The sequence below is a fragment of the Podarcis cretensis genome (genome assembly GCF_951804945.1).
Source record: "Podarcis cretensis genome assembly, chromosome: 10".
In the NCBI taxonomy this organism is placed as follows: Eukaryota; Metazoa; Chordata; class Lepidosauria; order Squamata; family Lacertidae; genus Podarcis; species Podarcis cretensis.
The window spans coordinates 61,258,312-61,283,079 of record NC_137179.1 but is presented as its reverse complement, the minus strand read 5'-3'; the positions used below and the strand labels follow the sequence as shown (position 1 = coordinate 61,283,079).

Here is a 24,768-nt window from a genome sequence, read left to right as displayed (position 1 = left end):
TGTGACCGACTCTGGGGTTGTGGCGCTCATCTCGCTTTACTGGCCGAGGGAGCCGGTGTACAGCTTCCGGGTCATGTGGCCAGCATGACTAAGCCGCTTCTGGCGAACCAGAGCAGTGCACAGAAATGCCGTTTACTATCCCGCCGGAGCGGTACCTATTTATCTACTTGCACTTTGACATGCTAGGTTGGCAGGAGCAGGGACCGAGCAACGGGAGCTCACCCCGTCATGGGGATTTGAAGCGCTGACCTTCTGATCAGCAAGTCCTAGGCTCTGTGGTTTAACCCACAGCACCACCTGCGTCCCTTCTTGGTGACTACCAGCAACTATTTTTCTAGGGGGGGAAAGCACTCAAAGCACGGGGGCTGTTTGGACGCCTTTGAGTCTCCTTGCATTCCCCTCTAGGACTGGGAGTTTGAAAGGGGACAGCCATGCATCTCTGACTGGTAGGAGATGTCATTATTTGACATGAGATGTCATAATGTTATGTGATTGACAGGTGTGTGGTCCTGGCCAGCTGTCAAAATTTGGAGCACGAGGTCGATCCTGAAAAAGATCTGGCCCATGCAGCCGTAAAAGTTTCCCAGCCCTGTGTGAAGTTGTTCACTGTATACCTTGGGAGTCTTGTGGACCAGGAGAATAACAAGTTTTATCGTGTTAGGAGCAAAGGGAGTGACATCATGCTGAATCAGACTATTTAGCTGGGAGGCAGGATGCCTTCTGAGGCATCGGAGCTGTTCAGCTGGGGGGCGGGAGGCCTCTTCCACCCCCCAGCTGAGCAGTTCTGCTAAGCCCCATGCTCTTCAAGCTTGTCTTTGAACCTGAGAGGCATTAGAACTCGCTTTCTGTGTAGGGCTGGGCCATGTATCTCGGAAGAAGCAGCTGAGATAAATTCCATATACCCGCATTTAGCTGCTGGTATATCACAGTGCTGAAAACAAAGTATCGCCAGCCCTAGCACTTAACTAAATCACCAGAGGGTGAGTTGTTGTGCAAATCATAGTGACAATCTGCTTAGCTATTTCCCCTGTTGCACTTCCAAGATGAGACATGAATCCCAAACTCATAAGGCAAGGTTCACTGAAACCCTACCTACGAGCAGTGGGAGAGTCCTCAAACTTGATAGTCCTCAAAAACAATTAGAAGTTCTTCTCGGTTAAAAAGTAGACGGAACGGGGAAGGGATCCCTTACGTTTTTTTTTTTAAATGGTAAGCATGTGAGCTGTTTGCACTCTTTCCCCCCTCTCCCCTCCAACTGCAAGAGCCCTAAGGAACTGTGCCAGAGGTTTGTGCCCAATGCTAGTTCACTGCCATCCAGCAACTCTTTCACAAGTTTTTCCCCTGCCTTCAAGTAGGCGCTGGTTGTGAGCAGAGGCTGGATGATCTGCGGAAGGCTTTCACTGTGCAATTAACAAGATGAGTAAGTCCCTGGCAGGGGGTGGTGCTGCGGACCCCTTGGGTGTGTTTCGCGGACCCCCAGGGGTTCCCAGATCCCTAATTGGGAACCGCTGCTTTAGAACATTGCAAAACAAATGCACACATAATTATATGCAAGGGCAATTCTCTCACTCCTCACACAATGCACTATGATTTGGATTCTCTGTCTCTCTCTCTCTCTCTCTCTCTCTCTCTCTCACACACACACACACACACACACACACACATGATCCTGTTGCACTTACGTTGCCTGTGGCTCCCCGGCTCATATTTTGAGGGTAAGCACTTGTAATATTCAGGCAAATACCATCTGGGCTCCAGAGCCAGTGGTTTTCCTGAGCTGATCTTGCACAGTCTTTTTTCCTCGTGCATCTGGAATAAATAACAAAATTTAAAGTAGTCCGAAGTAATTACATTTTAAAAATCCGCACTCATTAACCCAAAATACAAAAGCATTCAAATGCATAAGCACTGGCGGTGGAAAGGTGGCATAGAATGTGTGCTTAATATTTCTTTTCTTCTATTCTGTTTACTTATTATTCTTTATGACAGGATAATTACCTGTTAGCATTTTCAAATTACAACAACAAACGTTCAAATATTTATCTTAAATTCAATGAATTGTACACAAAGTGAGTGGGGGGGGGCTAACCTAGTATTCAAGCAACATGTTAACAGAAAAGTAGTTTAGCTGTTAAGGAACAATATTGTGCCTACAGTGTGTGGAAATTTGGAGTGTTTTGCTTATTCCTTAGCACGCTGCAAATTTGTCACCAGGTCTTTAGTCTCAGCCTGAGGCTTAGCTCTGTCAGCTCATGCTTGAGTCACAAATGAAAACATACATCCTTGGCTACAAGATCGACTATTCCCCACTGCTGGTGGGAAACTGAACTGAAGGATATGAAACCATTTTCAGGTTCTCTCAATCATTATACTGAATCCAGTAGATGCAGAGCTGCCAAGCAGAATTGTAGAAAGAAAAACACAAGGAAACCTATTGTGGTCTCTGGATGGCTAAATATTTTACTGACATGCTGTCAGGGACTCAGCGGGAGCGCAGGGAGGAGAGGAGATGGAGAGCGAGGGGGAGCAATCCGAGGGCAGCGTAGGAGAGGATGACAGCAGCCCGATAGATTCCGTGAGCCTCTCCAGCGAATCGGAAGATTCACAGAAGGGGGCGCCGATGGGCAGGGCAAGGGGGGACCCAAGGGGGACACCCCAGAAACAAGGGGCCAGCGGGGACTCCCAGAGCAGCAGTTGGAAATCAGGACCAGCTTCCCCACCAGAGCGTAGTGGGGGGGAGGAGTCCCAGGTATCAGAGCCCACATATTCACCACCAGCGAGAGAAGATGAGTCAGGGGTGGCCACGCCTCCATCGGAGAGCAAGGGAACGGTCAAAAGGAAAGTTGCAGGCTGGGCGCACGCGCCAAGTTCAAATGTACAGGCGAGCGGCACAGAAGGTAGCCCGGATAGGGAACCAGGTCCTAAAGCCCGCCGGAAGGAGGGGGAAGAATCATCAGGGTCAGCCTCAGAGGAGTCCAGAAAGGATGGAGGGCCCAGAGGAGAAAGGAACTTAGGAAGAGGCGGAGCAAAGCGAGAGTCTTAAACTGGTGTGGAAGGGGCGGAGACTCAGACGGGACTTCGCCGGTCTAGGGTTGAGACGTAGAGCTGCGCGCTGCGGCTTTAAAATGGAAACTGAACCTCAATAAAGACTTTTGTACATAACTACAGCCTAGCGTTGGTCCTCTGTGAGCTGGGACCTAGAGGCAGCTCTGACACATGCCTTCCTGAAATGTAAAATATCATGAAGGGCAAGTGCAGCAAACACACTACATAACAATGGATAACAACAAGGAGTCTTCCGACATCTTAAAAGACTGGCAGATCTGTTGTGGCCCCAAGCTTCTATGGCTAAAGCCGATTTCATCAAATGCATCGTTTTGTGTCAATGAAAAACTAGCAGCTCAGTATTTGCCTACACTAAACTTACATAATATTGCCTCTGCTAACAGACTGGTTCTCAGGGTTTCATAGAAGAGTCTTTACAATTCCTATCTGGAAATGCTGGTAATCTGAACCAGGTATCGTCTACAGGAGTTCCTACAACTCATGAGTTCTATAGCTACATCCTTTCTCCATCAATACAACTATTGCTTACAGTATGGTACAGGTGAGCCCTAAGTTTGAAAAAATAAAAGAAAAATTAAGTCATGCTGATTGCAATTCCCAAAATTGTATTTGAAAGAAAACATAACCAGAGCAGATAATTTAGTAGCAAAAAAATGCAATTCGGTGGCTTGGTAAAATCTTGCGGCAGATCAATTATTAACTGGGAGGCCTGTGCTGAACTCAGACCCTTTTCGTTTTAGTTGTTTGGGGCGGGGGGAGAGGTAAGAGCCAAATATTGGATCATTGGCAGCTGCAGTCCTGGGGAAGGCCTAGGACCTCTAGGAATTAGGTGCCTCATGAAACATATATCATCTGCTGTGGATCTGTAGCCTTCATTTTGAGACTGGCACTGCAGCTCCCAAGGACACCAGGCCTAGTTAGTGATAGCTGGGAAATTATTATTTTATTTTATTGTTTGCCCACTCTCTGTAACTCCAATATCCTTGAACTCGTTTCCCTCTTGTTGAAATATTGGATATCTGCATTGGGTTCCAATATTTTTCTGCTGCTTTTTAATGATTTAACTAAAGCTTGTTTAGAGTGGATGCTCGGGTTGCGAACGTGATCCGTGCGAGATGCATTTTCGCAACCTGCAACAGCGCATCTGCACATGCGCGGGTTCCGATTCAGCGCATGTGCAACCGCCAAAACCTGGAAGTAACCCGTCCCAGTACTTCCAGGTTTCGGCGGTCTGCAACCCAAAAAACCACAACCTGAAGCGTCTGTAACCTGAGGTATGATTGTATTTTGTCTTTTTTTAACAAAAAAACACCTGGTGTGGATTTCTGGAAAGCGATTCCAATTCTGAATCCAGTTTCCAGACTGTGTGTGTGTGTATATATATAGGGTGTGTGTGTGTCACTGAAGGGGTTTTTTGTTTTTTTAAAAAATAATATTTATTACTTTTAAACCTTACAAACAAGAAGAAAAAGAAAAGGAGAAAAAAGAAGAAAAAATAAAAGAAAGAAAAAACAATACAATACAATATATAAACAATACGTCACACAACATTAACGCATTAAACTAAACAAAACAGAACAAAAACAATTTAAAAACATACATCATACCATTTCAATGCCTTATCTTTCATTCCCTTGTTTCATCGACTTCCTCTCACCTCCCTTTTTGTATTCCACTTCTATTAATTGTTTCAGTAAATCCTTTCCATCTTTCACTATTTTCTGTCATATAAATATCTTAACTTATTTTAACCTTATTTTCCATTAATACTATAATACTTATTTATGCTTAACTCCTTATAACACTTCTACTAAGGCCATATAATTTCATTCCAACATTTTTCTAACACTCATTAATTTTACCATATTTCTATAAATAAACTTTAAACTTTTTCCAATCTTCTTCCACCGTCTCTTCTCCCTGGTCTCGGATTCTGCCAGTCATTTCCGTCAATTCCATATAGTCCATCAACCTGGTGCTCTTCTGTCCGAGGCTCTTAACTCTTTTCCAGGTCCCTTCTGCAAGTCTTCTTCACATTTATACATACACTTTACTTTGTCTTCTGCTGATCTTGTTCTTAGTTTCCTTTCTTTGATGCTGAAGAGTAGGTCTCGAGGGAGCTCCAACCTAACAATGTTTTTATTCCTTCTTGACATGTCATCCACATCTCTGTGGTTAAAACTAAAACCCAAAAGATATTTCAGGACGTGTTTCAAAGTCCCTCCAAATCTGCAGGTCCCCACAACTCCAGTTTCCTCCTGACCCAGGTCCAGATCCCAAAGGTCAGTAAATCCCTGCATGAGATGATCTATCCAACTTTCCTTCTCCAGTCCAAGCAGGGTTCCAATCTGACTTTCTCTGAATTCAATCACAGAGGGCAACAACTTGTAATCATCAAGTTGCCTCTGTAAGGCTGGGGCTCTCTCCCTCTCCACTTGTATTACTTTAGGTTCAACAACCACAACTTTCTCCCTCGCTTTCTCCACCATTTGGCATGTCAAAGTAGATTCCTGTATCAGTTCCTGAATAGTTTCCGTGTAGATGTTCACTTTTTGTCCCAAATTAGTCGCTTTTTGTCCCAAAATATCAATTTTAATATTCATCACGTCCATCTTTTTATGGAGCTGTTCCAATGACTCACTTATCTTGCATAGTGCAATCACTAAGGCTTCTTCTGTCGACATTCTCAAGCAATCCAAGGTCAATCTCACGGTTTTCTCTTGCAGCTGGAGATTCCACCAGCCCAACTCTTGTAACAATTTCAAAAGCTCCCTCTAGAGGGAAACAATTTCTGTTTGTATCAATCCTTTTAAGCACAGTTCAAGCAGTAAAATTAGTTTCAATTTTCAGCTACTTTTACTCCTTTTTAAACGCAGAAGGAGACAATGAAAACAATGTATTTCTCTTATTTAACTAACTGTCACAGTCAATGAACTTTCCCAAAAACGTCAGTCTTACTAGCAGTCAATTTCCAGGTTCAGAGCGGTGGTGATCCAACTTTCTTCACTCTCTCCTGCAGGCTTACGCGATCCAAAATTTTCCCCCTCTTCTCCTGCCTCCAAGGGGGGTTTAATGATTTTAGCCGTTGGAAGTTTAATCCTTTACATAGGACTTTCCAAGACTTTAGCTTGCAAATTCTTTGCTTCAATCTATTTACAAAAGGGGAAGGCGGACTTCCTGTTTGAAACCTCCCCGTTTCGGTGCCAAATTAAGACGTTTAAAAATCCAATTTTCCGTTCTACTCACGGGTAGTTGTTTGGAATCAAATTGTCCACAGGAAAAAGTCAGCGCTCTCTGGCAACAGCAATGTGGCTTCACTCCGTGAAAGAAGCAGTCAATTCGAAGAACCGCGCCGCTCACCCCACATTGTTCCGGATACCCGAAACCGGGTCTCCCCGTGGGTAAGGGAGGCGCAAAAGGTGCCAGCCGAATCCCACGTTCACAGGCTTCTCCCGCCTGCGATTTTTAGTGGGTCTCTGCCTTCGCCGTGGCGGCCAGACCCTAAATTCCATGGAGCAAGTTCCTCCCGATCAGAGGAACTCCGCCATTGCCGGAGGCGCTAACCCGGAAGTCACTGAAGGGGTTTTTGGACTGACTTAGAGACTCTCATTCTGACATCTGGACCCTCAACAAATTTCTGCAGTATGTCTTGTACCTGTTCACGATCCAATCACGCCCTATTCTAGGACACTCCATTCCATTTCCCATAGATTTCTAGTCTCTATCCACCCCTACCCTGCCCAAAGCCAGCCAGCATTTCATTGCCCCCGAGCGTACAATGCTCCCTGGGCTCTTTTGTGGGGAGGGGGGGGGGTCCTCTTTAGACACTTGGAGACTTAATTGTCTGTAAGTGTATGTGATCAAAACTGGCTGTTTGCTGACAAAGACCTTTGAAAGTCTTTAATAATGAGGTCAGGAGTCACCATGAGAAGTCTTAGAGAAAAGCTGAGCTCCCCCAACCCAGCAATATGCAAATATGCCTTTGCATTCATAGGTAGTCAGCCTCTCATTCAAATTAAATTGTGTGGTTTCCTCTGCATTTCAAGTATGTATATATAGAGGGGTATTCTTCATTTGGCTTCATGATAAGCTTTGAGGCAATTTTACTGCTGCAGTTAAGATGTTTGCAGTGGAAGCAGGATTCCTGAAACCTATCTCCTTCTTCCTATAATTAAGTAAACCTTGTATGCCAGTAGCATGCACTTCATATCACAAAATCCCACATGGTTCTGTCATGGGGTTAATTAACCTGGAAGTTTGAAGCAGAGGAGACTGACTTAGAGTCATCTTCACTACCCCTTACTTATTTAAAAATAAGCCTCCAGCCATGCAAAAGCTTTCGTTCAGAAAATGCTAAGCCTACTTTGGAGGTATAACAGTTACGCCAGTGTGTTCAATGATAGGCCCAGGTGAGGGCCTATAATTTAATTTCAGAACAAAAAGAGCTCACTTTCCATTTCAATTTCTCAATTTCAGAACAAAAAGAACAGTCACAGGTGGCGATGTTCCCCTACCTTGCAAAAGATTTCAAGTTCAATCAGCTGTCTGTGTTCTCACCTCGTAAGAGGTATGAGAAGTCCTGTCGCTCAAAATAAGCAATTAAAAGCAATAATAAAAGGAAAAGGAAGGCCACAAATTTGGAAATCCAGTATTGAGCTTAATCTCTTTTCAGCTCATCAGCATCTTTTATTTGTATGATGCCTTTGCATAGTTTAAGTCACGGTCAAGGTGGCTGACAACATCGAATTATTTACGTAAGTCGCTCTTCCAGTTGCAGAAATATAACAAAATGTAAACGGTTATAAACAATCAGCTACCGGCAATTAAAACACCTCAATAAATAGGGAATAAAATTTCCCATGTAACAATAAAATCCCAAAACTAACAATAAAATCCCAAAACATACTCCCAATAGCAGCAAGAATAATGATTCGCTGAGTTGCATCCAATCTCAGCCCAACCTGGAGTAGACAATGAAGACAATGGATGTAAAAGGCAAAAGAGTTATACCAATCTGAAGAGAAGCCAGATTATATGGAATTGTAATTGTTAATCCTTATAGTGATTTGGAAAATGTCCTGTCCCCCCCGCTTTTTTCACGTTCTCACTTTTTATTCTAAGTTGTTTATTTTCAGTGTGTGTTTTTTAAAGAAACCCTAATAATAATAATAATAATAATAATAATAATAATAATAATGGTGATGGACGTGACTAACTTAAGTTCATTAATGGCTCCTGTTGGAATTGAAGGAAAAACCACAGCCAACTTGAGCTACATGGAACAATGGTCCGATTTGGACCATTCCTATGTGTTGTGGTTCTGAAGAAAAGCTATGACAGACCAACACAATTTAATTTTGCTATTTAGGTGTGTTACAGCAGCAGAAAGCGTTTTAGAGAAATCTTCAACGTTATGAGGAGACTTCCTCTTAAAACACTGAAGATCTCGGCTTTTATCTCGGTTTATTTTGACTTCTCATAGCTTCCAGCTTGGGAGCACGGAGGGCTAAGCAAACAAGAGCGCTGTGTTTTTTGTTCTTTTCTTTTTCTCTGTCTTTAAAATTTGTATGTTTAGCATGTCAATAAAGTTCTGACACCCTGGTAGGAAATAATCACTACTAGGAGTCTCAACTGACTTGAAGGTGTATATCGTGAAAAAGGAAATGGAAAATCTACCTCATCCATAGTCAATGTGTGTTTGGTAGAAATGGAAGGCAACTTTTTGCCACAACACCCTGAACATAATAAATTCCAGCATGTCTCTCGGTAGCAGACAAAAACTTTGTACCCTTAAAACATCAGAAATCTAAAAGCAAAATTGAAATTCAGCATGGTTCTCTTCCCTCCACCATCCAATCCAAAGATTTCCAAGTGCTGTTTTTCAGCTGGAGGGACTGTATTAAGGAATGTTTAGAGTTAAAATACTAGAATAAGACTATCACCAGATAAATGCTAGATATTCACCAGCTGTGGCTTGGCAACCACCATTTTCATGCAAATTAAATACAAGCTATACAGACAAAATATGCAAATTAGCTTCCTCCCTGCTGTTCATTATATGTTTACACTGTGGTAATTTGTGATGAAGAGTTTTTCCCAGTTCTGGTACAAATGCTTTGAAGAAATCATTCAGCATACATGATATTCTGAAAAGAAATAACATGCATAATACAATATATCCCTGTAGCATGGAATACTTACTTTCCCTCTGTTACACACCAGCCGCAATACGGATCCCGGGCTTGAATGCACAGGTCACAGGTTGAGTAACTCATACATTCTTGGACAGGCAAGCGAAACACCTAATAAGAGTAGATACATCTAATAATAAATTATGGGAAAGTGCTTTGGTTATGAATAGATTATATATCTCTAATACGCTTTTCATATTTTCGTACTCCTAGCCAATTCACAATTTGTTCTGAGCCCACAGGAATTTATTTGCATCATCAATATTTGCAGTAAACTTAAGGTCATGTTTGGGGACAAACCACTTGAGGCCACTGAGAACCTCTCCTAAAAAAATATAGCATTAAAAAACCCCAAAACAAATAAATTAAAAACAGCTGTGTCTGCACTCTGTAATAGTGATGCTGAGGTGGTGTGCTTTAATACTTTTTCCTCTGCTGTTTTCCAGATACAAACCCCCGACTCCGAAGCTAAAATTTGCCAAACTAAGCACACACGCACACACCCACACCTAAATGCACACTACTGTGGGTTAAAGCCTCAGCGCCTAGGACTTGCCGATCGAAAGGTCAGCGGTTCGAATCCCTGCGGCGGGGTGCGCTCCCGCTGCTCGGTCCCAGCGCCTGCCAACCTAGCAGTTTGAAAGCATCTCCGGGTGCAAGTAGATAAATAGGGACCGCTTACCAGCGGGAAGGTCAACGGTGTTTCCGTGTGCGGCTCTGGCTCTGGCCAGAGCAGCGATGTCACGCTGGCCACGTGACCCGGAAGTGTCTCCGGACAGTGCTGGCCCCTGGCCTCTTGAGTGAGATGGGCGCACAACCCCAGAGTCTGTCAAGACTGGCCCGTACGGGCAGGGGTACCTTTACCTTAATTATTACCAGTGTTCGAAGCTCCCATTGTTCTAGGTGCATTTTGCAACAGGGAATTTCATTAGTGTGAGCAGTTTCTGAGCTCTGGGTGAAGTACTGCACCTAAGATTTCAGATTAAAACTGTGAGTGGAAGGAAGGGGGGCCTTTTTCTGCCTCCCCACTTCCAGCTACTCTCTGAAGACTGGAGAAGAGACCCTCTTAAGAGTATTAGTGGGGGGACCAGTGGGGGAACGACGACTAGACCATGTGAAAAATGAACATAATCTTTTAGCTGCAGTTCATTCATTTTCAGCTTTGTATTCTTGTTATAAAAAAGGGTGCCTAGACATTCCACTGTTGCACCTATGACCTAGGTTTAAGGTGCCATTTAGCTCCTAGCTTTCATATCTCAGTTTCTAACACTGATTATTACTCTGGTTTCAGTCACGGTGTTCCATTGCGCCAGAAGCGGTTTAGTCCTGCTGGCCACATGACCCGGAAAGTTGTCTGTGGACAAATGCTGGCTCCCTTGGCCTGAAAGTGAGATGAGTGCCGCAACCCCATAGCCTTTGACTAGACGTAACCGTCCAGGGGTCCTTTACCTTTTTACTTTTTTCCATCACCAAAAAAGTCTCAAAAGTTACTATGATGCCATGTTTGCATATTCCTCAAGGAATAGTATTTCTAACTATACCAAACGTTATCTAAAAGCACAGAAATATTTTAAATAGGATATTCAAAGCATGTTATACATGCTCAGATTCGGATCTACCTGTTGATATTGGATGTGGTCCGTGACGTTAAACACCTGGAAGTTTCAGAGCAATTTTATCCCCAAGGGATTGTGTTTAGAATTTCATTTGTTTTGCTTCATTCATAAGCAATTTACTATCAAGGAGATGGCTTTCTGTTGCCAAGGTGGTCAGTTCACATGTCTCAAAGCCTTTTGGCTCCTTTAGGTTCACTCTACAGGTGACGGTGCAATGAGTGTGGGATTTTTCCAAGTGTGCAGCTGAAGGAAACTTTAGCATTGGTTGTCTGCTGTTATTGAAAGCCTCATAGGATTGAGAGGTGCAAGAACTCTGGATTTATGCCAGTGCCTAATTTAAGATAGACGCCAGTTGCCAACTGCTAACACAAGCAAATGTCTCTATTCAGTCATTAATTAGCCCTGACGAGGTAGATGCTTCCTTTTCTTGTAATTGGCATTGTTCCAACGATAACTTAAAAAAAGCAACAACAAAATTGGGGTAGTACCACTAGCAGGCCAAAGAGAGAGAGAGAGAGGATGGAGGTAAATTCAGGTGCCTCAAAACAGTGTTTAGACTCTAACGGGATTTTGGCGAAAATCCCTCTCTCAGGGGCAGTATAAGAGCTCAAAAACATAAATAAGAGAAGGATAACTGGTAGAAATGAAAATGGAACCAACTTCAAACTCTCCCCCACCCCACAAGTGATTTTGGGATTGTTTCATTTTCAGGGGTTTGTTTCTAACTTGGTTTTGTTCAAACAGACAAGTTTTGTTGTAGCAGTATTGCTTTGAATGCTTGTAATATACAGTACTTACACAAAGAAACTTAATGTATCTCACTCTGTATTGATTCTGTACCAATCATTCTTTCTGTTCTATGTGGCATTTGCAACTTTACAGTATCCTTGTGAAAATATTTTCTCTGAAACACATTGGGCACTAAATAAATGTTGTTTTGCAGCACCTGAAGTTTCTTTTCTCTTTCTGTTTGGACTGTTCTCTCTCTTATCATATCAAAAGGTTAAGCTCATCTATCTCTGCTCTTCATGAGGGACATTCCTGTTATACCTATGTTCCAGATACAGTATGGCTTTTATTGGGTCACAATTCTCACGTATATTCCCAAACGCCACTTGTATTGTCGTTTATCATCCAAAAAATCTGCTTTGGCCTGTGGCAGCAGTCTCACTCTAGCATTCCCTTCTACTGAACATAAGTCACTTTTTGTCTTCCTTCGCCTTCCTCTTTCCCCTAGAGGGACGCTTATTCCAACCATTGTCTTCCTCAGTCTGGTTGTTCCACAGTTGTTGGTTTGATCCCTGTGGGGCATCCATGACAACAGACTGCTCCAACACCAGAGAGCTCCTTTCCTTTCCTATCACTTCCCCTTGCCTTTTCTCTGCTATTTTCTTTTGGGCAGCAAGGAGCCTTTGACTACTTTTGAACCATTTGGGGGATGTTATAAATAACTTGGGTTGCTTCCTTGGACACTATACAAGACAGGGCTCTAAAGTGATCTATGGAAGCTTGCTTACCTCCCTCCCTTTGTCATGACTCCAATGATCCACAATCTACCTCTCAATATTTGAAGCACACAGTCACAAGACTCATATCTAGCTCATGTTTCAAGCATGTCCTCACAGCTTTAGGTCACGGTGAAACTCAGGGAACTTGTTCCTTCTCCTCTCCTTTGCCCCAGTGGTTGTTGTTGTTTAGTCGTTTAGTCGTGTCTGACTCTTCGTGACCCCATGGATCAGAGCACGCCAGGCACTCCTGTCTTCCACTGCCTCCCGCAGTTTGGTCAGACTCATGTTTGTAGCTTCGAGAACACTGTCCAACCATCTCGTCCTCTGTCATCCCCTTCTCCTTGTGCCCTCCCTCTTTCCCAACATCAGGTTCTTTTCCAGAGAGTCTTCTCTTCTCATGAGGTGGCCAAAGTATTGGAGTCTCAGCTTCAGGTCTGTCCTTCCAGTTAGCACTCAGGGCTGATTTCCTTAAGAATGGATACGTTTGATCTTCTTGCAGTCCATGGGACTCTCCCCAGTGAAGCAGGTAATTATTCATAAAATCAAAGGATTGTAGAGTTGGAAGGGATCCCAAGGGACATTTAGTCCAACCCCATGCAACACAGGAATCTCAACAAACTCATACACGATAGATGACCATCCAACCTCTGCTTAAAAGCCTCAAATGAAGGAGACTCCACCACCTTCTGAGGGAGTCTGTTCCACTGTCAAACAGCTCTTCCTGTCAGAAAGTTATTCCTGACGTCTCCTTGGAATCTGCTTTCTTGTAACTTAAATCCATTGGTTTGGGTCCTAGCTTCTGGAGCAGGAGAAAGTATGCTTGCCCCATCCTCCACGTGACAGCCCTTTAGATATTTGAAGATGGCTTTCATATCTCTTAAGTCTTCTCTTTTCACACTAAACATGCCCAGCTCCTTCAACCGTTCCTCATAAGGTTTGGTTTTCAGACCCTTTATCATCCTAATCACCCTCCTCTGCACACATTTCAGCTTGTCAATATCCTTCTTAAAGTGTGGTGCTCAGAACTGGACACAGGACTCCAGGAGTGCTCTGACCAAAGCAGAATAGAGCAGGACTATTACCTCCCTTTATCGGGTCAGTATACTTCTGTCGATGCAGCCTAGAATAGCATTCCCCTTTTTTTGCTGCTGCATCACACTGTTTACTCAAGTCAAGCTTGTGGTCCGCAAAGACCCTTATATCTTTTTAACATGTACTACTGATAAACTGGACACGGGTGACGCTGTGGGTTAAATCACAGAGCCTAGGACTTGCCGATCAGAAGGTCGGTGGTTCGAATCCCCGCGACGGGGTGAGCTCCCGTTGCTCGGTCCCTGCTCCTGCCAACCTAGCAGTTCAAAAGCACCTCAAAGTGTAAGTAGATAAATAGGTACTGCTCCGGCGGGAAGGTAAACAGTGTTTCCGTGTACTGCTCTGGTTCGTCAGAAGCGGCTTAGTCATGCTGGCCACATGACCCAGAAGCTGTACGCCGGCTCCCTCAGCCAATAAAGCGAGATGAGCACTGCAACCCCAGAGTCGGCCATGACTGGACCTAATAGTCAGGGGTCCCTTTACTTTACTCTACTGGTAAGCCAGGCGTCTCCCATCTTATATTCATGCAGCTGGTTTTTCCTGCCTAAGTGCAGAACCTTACACTTGTCACTACTGAAATTCATTCTGATAGCCTGGGCCCAGTTCTCCACTCCGTTAAGGTAATATTGAATCCCAATTCTGCCTTCTGTCTTAACTTTGGGTTCCTGCCTGCAGAAATGTTATTATCTTTGAACCCAAACCTGGGTTCATTGGTTTCCCCAAGTAGTTAAGGTTAAAGGGACACTGCAATTTCCCGTAATATACAATGAACTCTGGATAAAAGGGATTCCAAATATCACACCTCATGGATTACAAGGGTCAGCGAAACACATGAACAGGGCCAGATGCAAGCTGGCAACACTCTCAGTCATGTGATAAAATCACTCAATAATCCTAGCACTAAATTGTAAGTCATTAGAGAACTACAAATTAAATTTAAATCTACTCTTCTTGCTTTTTAAAAAAATCTTGAAGAGAATCCTTTCGCAGAGTTGATTATACTAATCATGCCTATTGCCCAAACAAGCACCTGTAGATGATTCTTAATGACGCCTTGAATTTGCTGAGCAGAAGATGGAGGAATAGACCCTGAGCCACAAAGCTAGCAGGAATAATGACTACTTTGTGCTGTTCTATTTTTGAAAGGGAATACTACTAACCCTCAGAGCTTCTGCATCTGCTTAAGTGCCACATAAAACAAAAGAGACAATGCAGGGGAGGAATTTCCCAACCTCTACACAATACTATTGTTGTCTGGTGTATTTGGGGCTGTCTTTAAAACACCCTGGAAACCTTAGTTGGTCTATAACTGGGATGCAAGATTATTAACTGGCACTGAGTGGTTTGACCATATTACAACAATGCTCCTGTCAGTTGTACTGGCTCCCAGCCCATTTCAGGGACAAATTAAAATGGCTGTTTTTAAGCTTTAAAGCTCTAAATAGTTTGGGACAAGGTTACCTGAAAGACTACCTTCTGTCATTTGTTCCTACTTAAACCCCAGTCCCCAGCACCTCTACTGAATTAACTGAGGCAGGCCACCACCAGTGTCTTTTCAGTGGTGGCACCTCAGTTATAGAACAGCCTTCCCAACAAGGTTTGCTTAGCACCCTCTTTGTGATCTTTTAGGTGTCAGGCCTTTGTTCACCCAGGCCTTTTAAATAAACTGAGGTAAATGTCATCTTCTGCTGTTTGTTTTTTAAAAAACCTCTCTTAATTTTGCGATACCTACTTGCTTTCCATTTCCCTATTTGTCCCTGAAAAAGCTGCATCAAATCCTCTTCATGTACACATTACTTGCTGGGTGTGTGTGTGTGTGTGTGTGTGTGTGTGTATATATATATATATATATATATATATATATATATATATTACACTGTAGAGTTCTTGGTTCCAGGAAGCACACGACAACCAGCTTTCAAATCACCAGAATTACCAATGACAGGCCATGTGGTCCAATAGTTTGCATGCTGGACTTGGGCTAAGGCAAGCCGAACTACACATTACACCAGGAGATCTCCTGGGGCTTTTTGCTTTGGCCCAAGTGCATAATTAGCTGCTGCTCTACACCCAGAGTTCCTTCACATCTCTATCTAATGAGGACGAGCCATTTGCTTTCCATGAAGGAAACTATGCTAAAGGTTGCTTTCTCTGTGCACTTGCAATGGGTCTGCACAGTTGCTTGCTGAATGAAAATAAAGAGATCGCATTGTCTTGGGGCATGTGCAGAGTGGCAGCTCTGGGAACACTGGTTAACTTCTGATTTTGTATGTGTGTGGCAAAAATATGCCTCCCTATTCAAAGGACTATTCCTGCGTATTTCTTGTGATTTCCGTTTAGCAACACAACTGTAGGTCCAGCTCACCCTGCAGATATGCCCTGAGAAACATGTTCAAAATGAACATGATATTTAAAGTTTCATTGTTGTTTCCAAGCATTTTGTACCTCTTTTGCAGTCATCACATACAAGTTCTCTTGGAGAGCATCTAGGGCGAAATCTTTCTGGATAGGCTTGTTTTTTTCAACAAGGACTCCAGCATATTCCTTTTCAGGATTCGACAGAAACACCTGGAATACAGATTAACTACATTATCTTAGCTATTTCAGTAAATAAAAAACGTATTTAAGTTGAAACACACTTAGACATTTTCATTTTAAAACAAAACCACTCCAAGAAATAATGGTTGAGCTGCAAGAAAGGAGCACTGCTCTTCCAAAACATCAATGCCTTTTCAAAATCTCGCTCTATTCTGGTGAAATTATCAGTTTCTATCTGGGCAAAGCTCTTTGCCATTTTTTTTCATGTGTTATGATTGAGATCATAGAATCATACAACTGTACAGCTGGAAGGGCCCACAAGAGTCAAACAAGTTTCAAAATTACACTCAATATATTAATTCATAATTTCTGATCCTTATTCTGTATTAGGGATATCTATTAAGTGTTTATGGGACGCAGGTGGCGCTGTGGGTTAAAGCCTCAGCGCCTAGGACTTGCCGATCGAAAGGTCGGCGGTTCGAATCCCTGCGGTGGGGTGCGCTCCCGCTGCTCGGTCCCAGCGCCTGCCAACCTAGCAGTTCGAAAGCACCTCCGGGTGCAAGTAGATAAACAGGGACCGCTTACCAGCGGGAAGGTAAACGGCGTTTCCGTGTGCGGCTCTGGCTCGCCAGAGCAGCGATGTCACGCTGGCCACGTGACCCGGAAGTGTCTCCGGACAGCGCTGGCCCCTGGCCTCTTAAGTGAGATGGGCGCACAACCCCAGACTCTGTCAAGACTGGCCCGTACGGGCAGGGATACCTTTACCTTTACCTTTATTAAGGGTTTATACTCAAGAGACCTTGCTGTTAGCCTGGTCATATTCTAACCCCTCTTACTTTTTCATTTGCTTAATGAAATTAACTTGCTTTGCTATTGGCATTGCCATTGGCATTCTGCTCATGATTTCCTTTTCTTGCAAGTGCTCCAATATGCACCTTGACTTCCTTGCTCCTGGCAGGCTAGTAGAGTTTGCTGTTCTATCCAGCTCTGGTATGCACAAATCATTTGCCTGCAAGTCATAATTGGAAACATCATTCAAAGTGGGTTCCCGGTTTTAGTCCGTAGGCCAAATGTAGTTTGCACAAACCATAGCTTTCCCATTTCAAACACAGCAGTGAACTGGTCATACAAGAAGACAAGGAAGAGCAGTAATATAGCTCAGCGTCAATGGCTATAGTTATCTGTTGGGAATGGGACAAAAAAGATACATTAGTATGAGGCAGAACTCTATCAGGCTTTGATTAAATGAAGACTTTGGTTGCCCTAACTCTACTAAATAACAACTGCAACAAATGGGAGGCGTTCCAGGTTTCTGCCAGGCTAATGGGTTTATGTTTATTTGAATTTTAATGCACACACAGGTACAGCTTTGAGAAGGACATACAGTGGTACCTCGGTTTAAGAACAGTCCTGCTTATGAACGATTCGGTTTATGATCTCCGCAAAACTGGAAGTAGTGTTCCGGTTTGCGAACTTTACCTCGGTCTACAAACAGAAACCGAACGGTGGAAGGGCACCCGTAGTGAAGGCCTCATTAGGGAAAGCACACCTCGGTTTAAGAACAGATTTGGTTTAAGAAAGGACTTCAGGAACAGATTTAGTTCGTAAACTGAGGTACCACTGTATTTGAACATGATTTTATTGATTTTGGGCTGAAATATGTTCACATATTTTGATTTCATGGTGTTCAGGAATGGTTATTTTTTATGATTACTTTTAATTCTGGGGTTCAATACGTCACTATTGCCACAATACATATAAACAAATTGTTTGAATATGCTTATTGAATTTACTTCATGAAATGCTTTATTGAAAGTTTGTTTCAATTAAAAGTCAAGCAACATACTGGATAAACCTTATATCTATGGCAGATTCATTCTGGCCATAGCTTTCTTATATTGCAAAAATAGGCCACACTTCTTTTTTAAACAACAACAACAACAAGAAAGCATTTAAGACACTGAGGTTACCTTCAGGATTCTGCCGTCCGATGTCCCAACAAATGCTACTGTATGCGTGTTCTCTACGGCAAAGGTCACTGCAGTTAAGTCTATACCCTTCTTCTTCAATAAAGGTTCTGTAGTAATTCCCTCTCTGCTTCCCAGAGGGTATGGTAAATGTTCAGAACCACATGGAAAGGCTTGGCTTGAATTCTAAGAAATGAAGCAAGAAACAGAAACACAACAATCAGACAGGTGATAAACTCTGAACTTTGAAACTAGGGATGAAATCCAACCCACCCCCCTCTTTTATGCCACACTATGTGTAGATGGGGTTTGACTGGATGGAGACACCTCTCTGCTCAGCTTATATCACTGCTGGTGCAGATCTCCCCCATTGTTGCTAGTTGAAGGTCCCACAGGTGGGGGGATGAGACCTCAGGTGGCTTATGATCCAACCCTGACCTAAGGTGGTTGCAGAAATATCTCAGGAATCCCCTGGACAAAGATTCTGTGGGCTGGATATACGGTATGGGTGGCACCCAAATTCAAACTGATGCATGTTGTGATGTGGAAACTCCTCTCTGCATATCTTAAGTGGGGCATTCATATGAAGATGTTTGGATATGAGGGTCCTTAGTTAGTAGGAAAGCCCTCCCTTGAAGAGGCTGTATATAGGGATCATGGCCCATGCTTAGGCTGGGAGGCACTGCAGTTGGTCTAGGGGATAGGAAGGCACAGAAAACCACCCCATTGGAAATCCTTTTTTATTTCCCCCCCACAGTTTTTCAAATTGAAAAATGGGATATATGGGGGATTACTTAAAAAAAAGTCTCCTGTGTAATATTTCCCCCTTTTAGAATGAGGGAAATCATTTTATAGCTTTTTAATTTTTTAAAGAAATACAAGATAGAAAATATTAAAATCTGGCCACACTCAAATCTAAGGTGAATTTCTGGATGTAAAGGACGCTAATGTACATGATAGGAAGCGTTTTATTTTTTTAATGAGTCGTCCATAATTTCGCTGAGTTTCAGATACAAGCTATAAAAGCTAGTATAGTGGTACCTTGGTTTACGAACTTAATCCGTTCCGGAAGTCCGTTCTTAAACCAAAACTGTTCTTAAACCGAAGCGCCCTTTCCCTAATGAGGCCTCCCGCCGCCGGTGCCCTTTCACCGTTCGGATTCCGTTCTTAGACGGAGGTAAAGTTTTCAAACCAAGACACTATTTCCTGTTTTGTGGAGTTGGTAAACCATACCGTTCTTAAAACGGACTGTTCTTAAACCGAGGTACCACTGTAATGATGTTGTGGAGAATGCGGCAAGATTTCTGAGTGACTCTATGAAATTACGTCACCATAGGTCCTGAGAGCCATCTTCGTACCTCATGATGCCTGGACAGTTTTATCCTAAAGTATCTCCTACTATGGGACGCAGGTGGCGCTGTGGGTTAAAGCCTCAGCGCCTAGGACTTGCCGATCGAAAGGTCGGCGGTTCGAATCCCTGCGGCGGGGTGCGCTCCCGCTGCTCGGTCCCAGCGCCTGCCAACCTAGCAGTTCGAAAGCACCTCCGGGTGCAAGTAGATAAATAGGGACCGCTTACCAGCGGGAAGGTAAACGGCGTTTCCGTGTGCGGCTCTGGCTCGCCAGAGCAGCGATGTCACGCTGGCCACGTGACCCGGAAGTGTCTCCGGACAGCGCTGGCCCCTGGCCTCTTAAGTGAGATGGGCGCACAACCCCAGAGTCTGTCAAGACTGGCCCGTATGGGCAGGGGTACCTTTACCTTTACCTTTATCTCCTACTATGATCCATGTATATGATGCACTTTTTATGCCAATAAAGGAGATTGACTCATTAATAAAAAAGTTATAGATATAAGCTTGTCATCATTACACTGACACTTAATGTTGTTCTCCTCACGTTATTGTCTCTAAGAATGAGAAAAACTAATATCTCAATTTTCGCTTTTTCAAAAGGATTAGAAGACAAACTGATAACAAATGCCACCTTAAAGATAGAAAACCAACTCTAGGCCCCCAAACTGCACCAATGAAGGCCTGTTCAGTGGGGTCCATAGTGCAAAATTCTGGTGCTGGTTTCTGCTATGAATGTTAGTGATCAGGGGGAAGGGGGCAATGGGTATCATCTAGTTCAAATGAAGCAATTTAAAACTGGATTTATCTCAATGTAGGTCATACAAAGCAAATCTGTCTCACTGAGACAATGGCACCTTTTGACTGGATCAAGCCCACTTAAAAAGCCTGAATGGTCAAATTTACACTTTGCTTCCAAAAGTGAACACTAGGTGCATAACTATTTTTGTCAGTTGAATATTAACCTGACTAAGTACAACTTAGTATAAAACAGTGCTATAACAGTGCCAGGGAAGAAGAAAAAAGATTTTACATGTTATGCAAAAAAAAAATCTGGAACCGAAACGACCTGTGCTGAAACATTTTAGATTCCAGCTCCCAGGCCTCACACTTTTGTTTCACAGATTTAAAATGTGTTTCTAAAAAACAGGATTTCCAACCTTTCAAATAAAGAAATAAATAATAATAATAATAATAATAATAATAATAATAATAATAATAATAATATTATTTTAAAGCTTTCATATTACCGGGTGAGACTGAGAAGTGCACGGAGCGGCTTCTGTTCGGAAAGGTTTGTAAAACACGTTCCGTTTATCCTTCATATAGCATTGCTCCCGTTTTTCCTCCATTTTTTGGTTGATCTTCTCCAAGGAAAACACACACATGGCAGATTCCACAGAGTTATTGTCTTTGTTGATCCTCCTGAAAAGTGCAATTAGCATTTTGTCCTCTGATGAGGCGCCATCCTCTGTCTCCGATGGTGCTGGATCCTGCCCAGGCACAGAGGCATAGACAGCATTGCACTGGTTGTAAGGACCACTGGCATCATTACATTCCAAGTCCATTTCAAAGTAGGAATGGTACTGTTCATCTTCCTTGCAAAGCCGCCCAATTACTGTCCGGTTTTTAAGGGGCTGCTTTTCATACTGATTGAAAATAAAATACACATATTTGCTGTCTTCAAAGATGTACAGAAACTGCTGCGTGCTTGAGGAAGGGTAAGTTGATTTGATCACAGCAGGCTCTGCATACAGTTCAAAAATGTCTTTCCCATCCCCGTCGAAAAGTTGCCGAGTGCTGATTATGATCCCATTGTCACTTGGTCCATTTCCCTTTCCCACAAACATCATTCGGCCTTTTTTCAAAGAGGTGATCAGCCCCACCGTTGCTACCTCCTCGTCGTTGCTTGCAACAAACGATTTCTCCCCGCTGCCGTTCTCATAGTAAACTATCTTTGAAATGTTCTCGAGCTCTCTTATGCAACAGATGCCCTTAAACAGGCTTCCACAAACCACAATTTGTCCCTCTTGTGTGTCCAGCAAAAATATCTTATTGTAATTGTCAGTATCTTTTGCTTCAGTGCACTGGTTTGCATCAATGGGAGGTGTGCACATTTTGTTATCAAGTTGTGGCCCAGTTGATACCTCACCCACGGACGGATAGGGTTTCAAGTCACTCGTAAGCTGATGAAGGGCATTTACTGCACCTAAATAGACTGTCCCCGTTTTGTGGTTCACCGTCAGGTGGTTCAGTTCTGTGTTGGTCAGAAACGAATCCCATTTCTTAGGCCTCAGTGCACAAGTCAAACAAGAGAAGCTCAGAATGCTCAGGGTCCAAATCCAAACAGCCATTTCTGTGCGATACCTGAGAAAGAAACATATGAAATATATTACTTCTAGATAAAAATGAGATTTGTTCCTGTATAATCTTGCTAAGGAATTAAGATATTTGGCAAAAAAAATCACAATCAACGGAGAAGGTTCAGTCGGCTTTGTTATTAATAAGAGGAACTAAACAGAGCTGCCCTCTATTGCTGCTACTTTTTTGTGGTAGCAATAGAGGTCCTATCAATAAATTTGAGATTGCAAAGCGGTATTGAGGGTATCATGGTTGAAGGAACGAAGCACAAATCGAATCGTTTTGCAGATGATGTGCTTTGAATACTTTAGAACACGAGCATTAAAATAAGAGTTTAAATCCCTTCTCAAAAATAACAGGCTTAAAAAGAAATTATAATAAATAAGTTATACTGCCCATCAGTGTCCCTCATCAGGAGCATGCTTGGTTATATAATAATTAAGGCTTCAACTTATCATATGGTGGGTTTAAATTCTTGCCTCTAATTGCTACTGCCAAAATTAATCAGCAGTGCCGAAGAAAGTGTGGCTGGTTATTGTGTGGAAATGGTACTGGTAGGAATTGGGGTGGGGGTTTGGCATAGCATTGACATTTTCAACAGCAGCTATGTTTCTTAGAATCTAAAATTCTGCCATTTATTTATTTTGCTTGTCCCCCCCCCCCCAAGTGTATAACCTCCTCCCCCACCTTCCCCTTCTACACCAGGAGTTCTTCGAAGTGGCTTACAAATAGCAACAAAAACCAACAAACAAAAACCCAATGATTAAAGCACAAATTATTGAACTAAAACCGCAGCCCACATCCCTCACTCCTGCAAACCACAATTCACAGTCAATTTTTCTGCACTCCCTGGTGGGCAGGAAACATTATAACAAAACAACAACACCACAAACTGGCTTATAAGTATAAAACCAAATTTACTAGAATAATAGCTAGAATAGAGATAGACTTGTAACCATTCAAACAACAAACATACTAAGGTGCCATGTGCAAGACAAAGCCTGGAGATACTGTAAACATGGAGTGGATAAATGTACAACTCTATCTTAACAAGTTACACGTGCAGTAAATGTTATACAGACTGGATAAATGAACCGTTCAACAAGTATCGTAAGTCCAATCACAGAACGGCAACCCCGTGCCGCCAGAACGGCAAGGGTAGCGCACTGGAGAATATGAAAAAGTTTTTCAAAGCATTTTCAAAGATTGAACTGGATGAGATGTTCTTCAATGGGTCTTGAGTTGGAAACACAAAGCCGTATGCATGGATCAGATCAATCACGGAAAGGCAAATCAAAGCCACCCTGGTAAGAATAACGCCAGTGGGCAAAAGGAGACCTGTTCTCTGGGTATATTACAGGTTTCGCTACATGCTTCATCAGTCCAAAAAGCCAGTAATACAAAATGGTTTGCTCAGGATAAAGGAAATATTCACAGGCACAGCAGGAAACATTGACATTGCAATGGCCTGGTTCACACAACATACTAAACCAAACTTTGGCTTTGCACAAGGGTACATACAGGCTCTTGGGAGAGGAACTTGTAGCTGCCTTGCTCTTCCTTGACACACAAAGCTAAGCCAAGGTTTGGCTTAGTGTGCACTCTGAATTGGGGTTTGCGGTTAAACTCTCTCCTCATTAACCCTAAACGGTAACCAAGAACAAAGGTTACAGCTTGTGGTTAGTGAGGCCATCTCTTAACCTCAGTTTAGCACTCAGTGCAGCACAGTGCAGTAGCAAAAAAGGCTGGGGAGAAGCAAAGCACACGCCAAGCTCCTCTCCAGGAGCCCAGGAATCAACATTTGTGCTTAATATGTTGCCCAAATAAGGTCAATATGTAACTCAGAGAGCAGCAAATGACCTACGTTTCTAAAAACCAGTTGTGTTGCTCAAATGACAGCTAGCGTTGCTTATGAGAATACGTGGCTCTCTCATTTACTACCACCTTAGCAGTGTGTTTACAAAATACAAAATTCACCAGCAGATCACATAGCATGTCCATGGCTACAGCCTGCACCAAAAAAATCACGCATCCACTGTTGCGTGGGGCCGCAACGGTGTAAAAACATGGTTACAAAGCACAGATCCACATGGATCCTCAAGATTTTTGCATTGGGTCACCCCAAATTCACCATCAGATCATATAGCATGTCCATGGCTACAGCCTGCACCAAAAAAATCACGCATCCACTGTTTCGTTCAGAATATATTTTTTTTCTTGTTTTCCTCCTCTAAAAACCAGGTGCGTCTTATGGCGCAAAAAATACGGTAGTTTTAAGGCAAGCCAGCTTTCTCAGCTTAACTTCCAGCTGTAATCTACGGATAATCATACTGGCCTATCTTAAATGTATGTTTCAAGAACTAACAGGAGACGGCACACAGAACGATCTGATCATTCATGAAAAAGTACTAGCCAGTAATGCTATTTTCTCAGTGCTGATTCGATTCAAGCCCAGACATGGGAGAGTGTTGGTGCCCACACCCGGTCGGCACATCTAACACAGTGATCAGCGGCAGCCAAGCTAACTCAAGCTATGTGGCTTTCCTCAAACTTGCCATACAGTACTTGGTTGCACCAAACCAATGCAAGAACCCAATGCAGGCAGCCAACGCAGGATGTTCACTGAACTACTGGTTGGCTGTCCTACGTGGATTATGTACGACAGCACTAGTGTCTCTGTTCCTTTATTAACGCAAGCATTTCTCAATCATGTTCTCAGCTTCCAAAAGGCACTGAAGTAGTATGTAATACAAGACTTGTGGATGCCAAAAATCTTGGTTGAAATTAGCTTCATACATAAACATACACTCATGCATTATCAAACCCGGTCTTCTTGCAGTCCACCAGGGTCGATAAAAATAAATTAGTTTAAATAAATAAATAAATAAATTGGATTTTTAAAATAAAATGCTTTTGGAGGAAAAATATTTCTAAAGATAGTTTTCTATTTAAGTTACATTATATTCCAAAGGCTATTCATCAGGAAATAAGGATTTGTTTTAAGCTTTTCATGTGTGCTAAAACTCGCTCTAAGTTGTTTTTTTTTTTAAATTGTCTAACCACATCAGTTAACAAACATGGAT

General features: G+C 42.8%; 1 protein-coding gene across 3 annotated transcripts in view; it reads right to left on the bottom strand.

Moving 5' to 3' along the window:
* PLXNB2 (plexin B2) overlaps positions 1–24,768 on the bottom strand; it is a 350,928-nt gene that overhangs the window by 93,203 nt on the left and 232,957 nt on the right. For all 3 annotated transcript variants that reach the window (XM_079994025.1, XM_079994023.1, XM_079994024.1), the window contains exons 4-8: positions 20,575–21,691; positions 17,982–18,164; positions 15,919–16,041; positions 9,268–9,368; positions 1,683–1,809 (exon numbers count right to left, since the gene is read on the bottom strand). In XM_079994025.1, the coding sequence (XP_079850151.1) occupies positions 1,683–1,809; positions 9,268–9,368; positions 15,919–16,041; positions 17,982–18,164; positions 20,575–21,691 (1,651 nt within the window). The remainder of the gene's footprint in view (positions 1–1,682; positions 1,810–9,267; positions 9,369–15,918; positions 16,042–17,981; positions 18,165–20,574; positions 21,692–24,768) is intronic.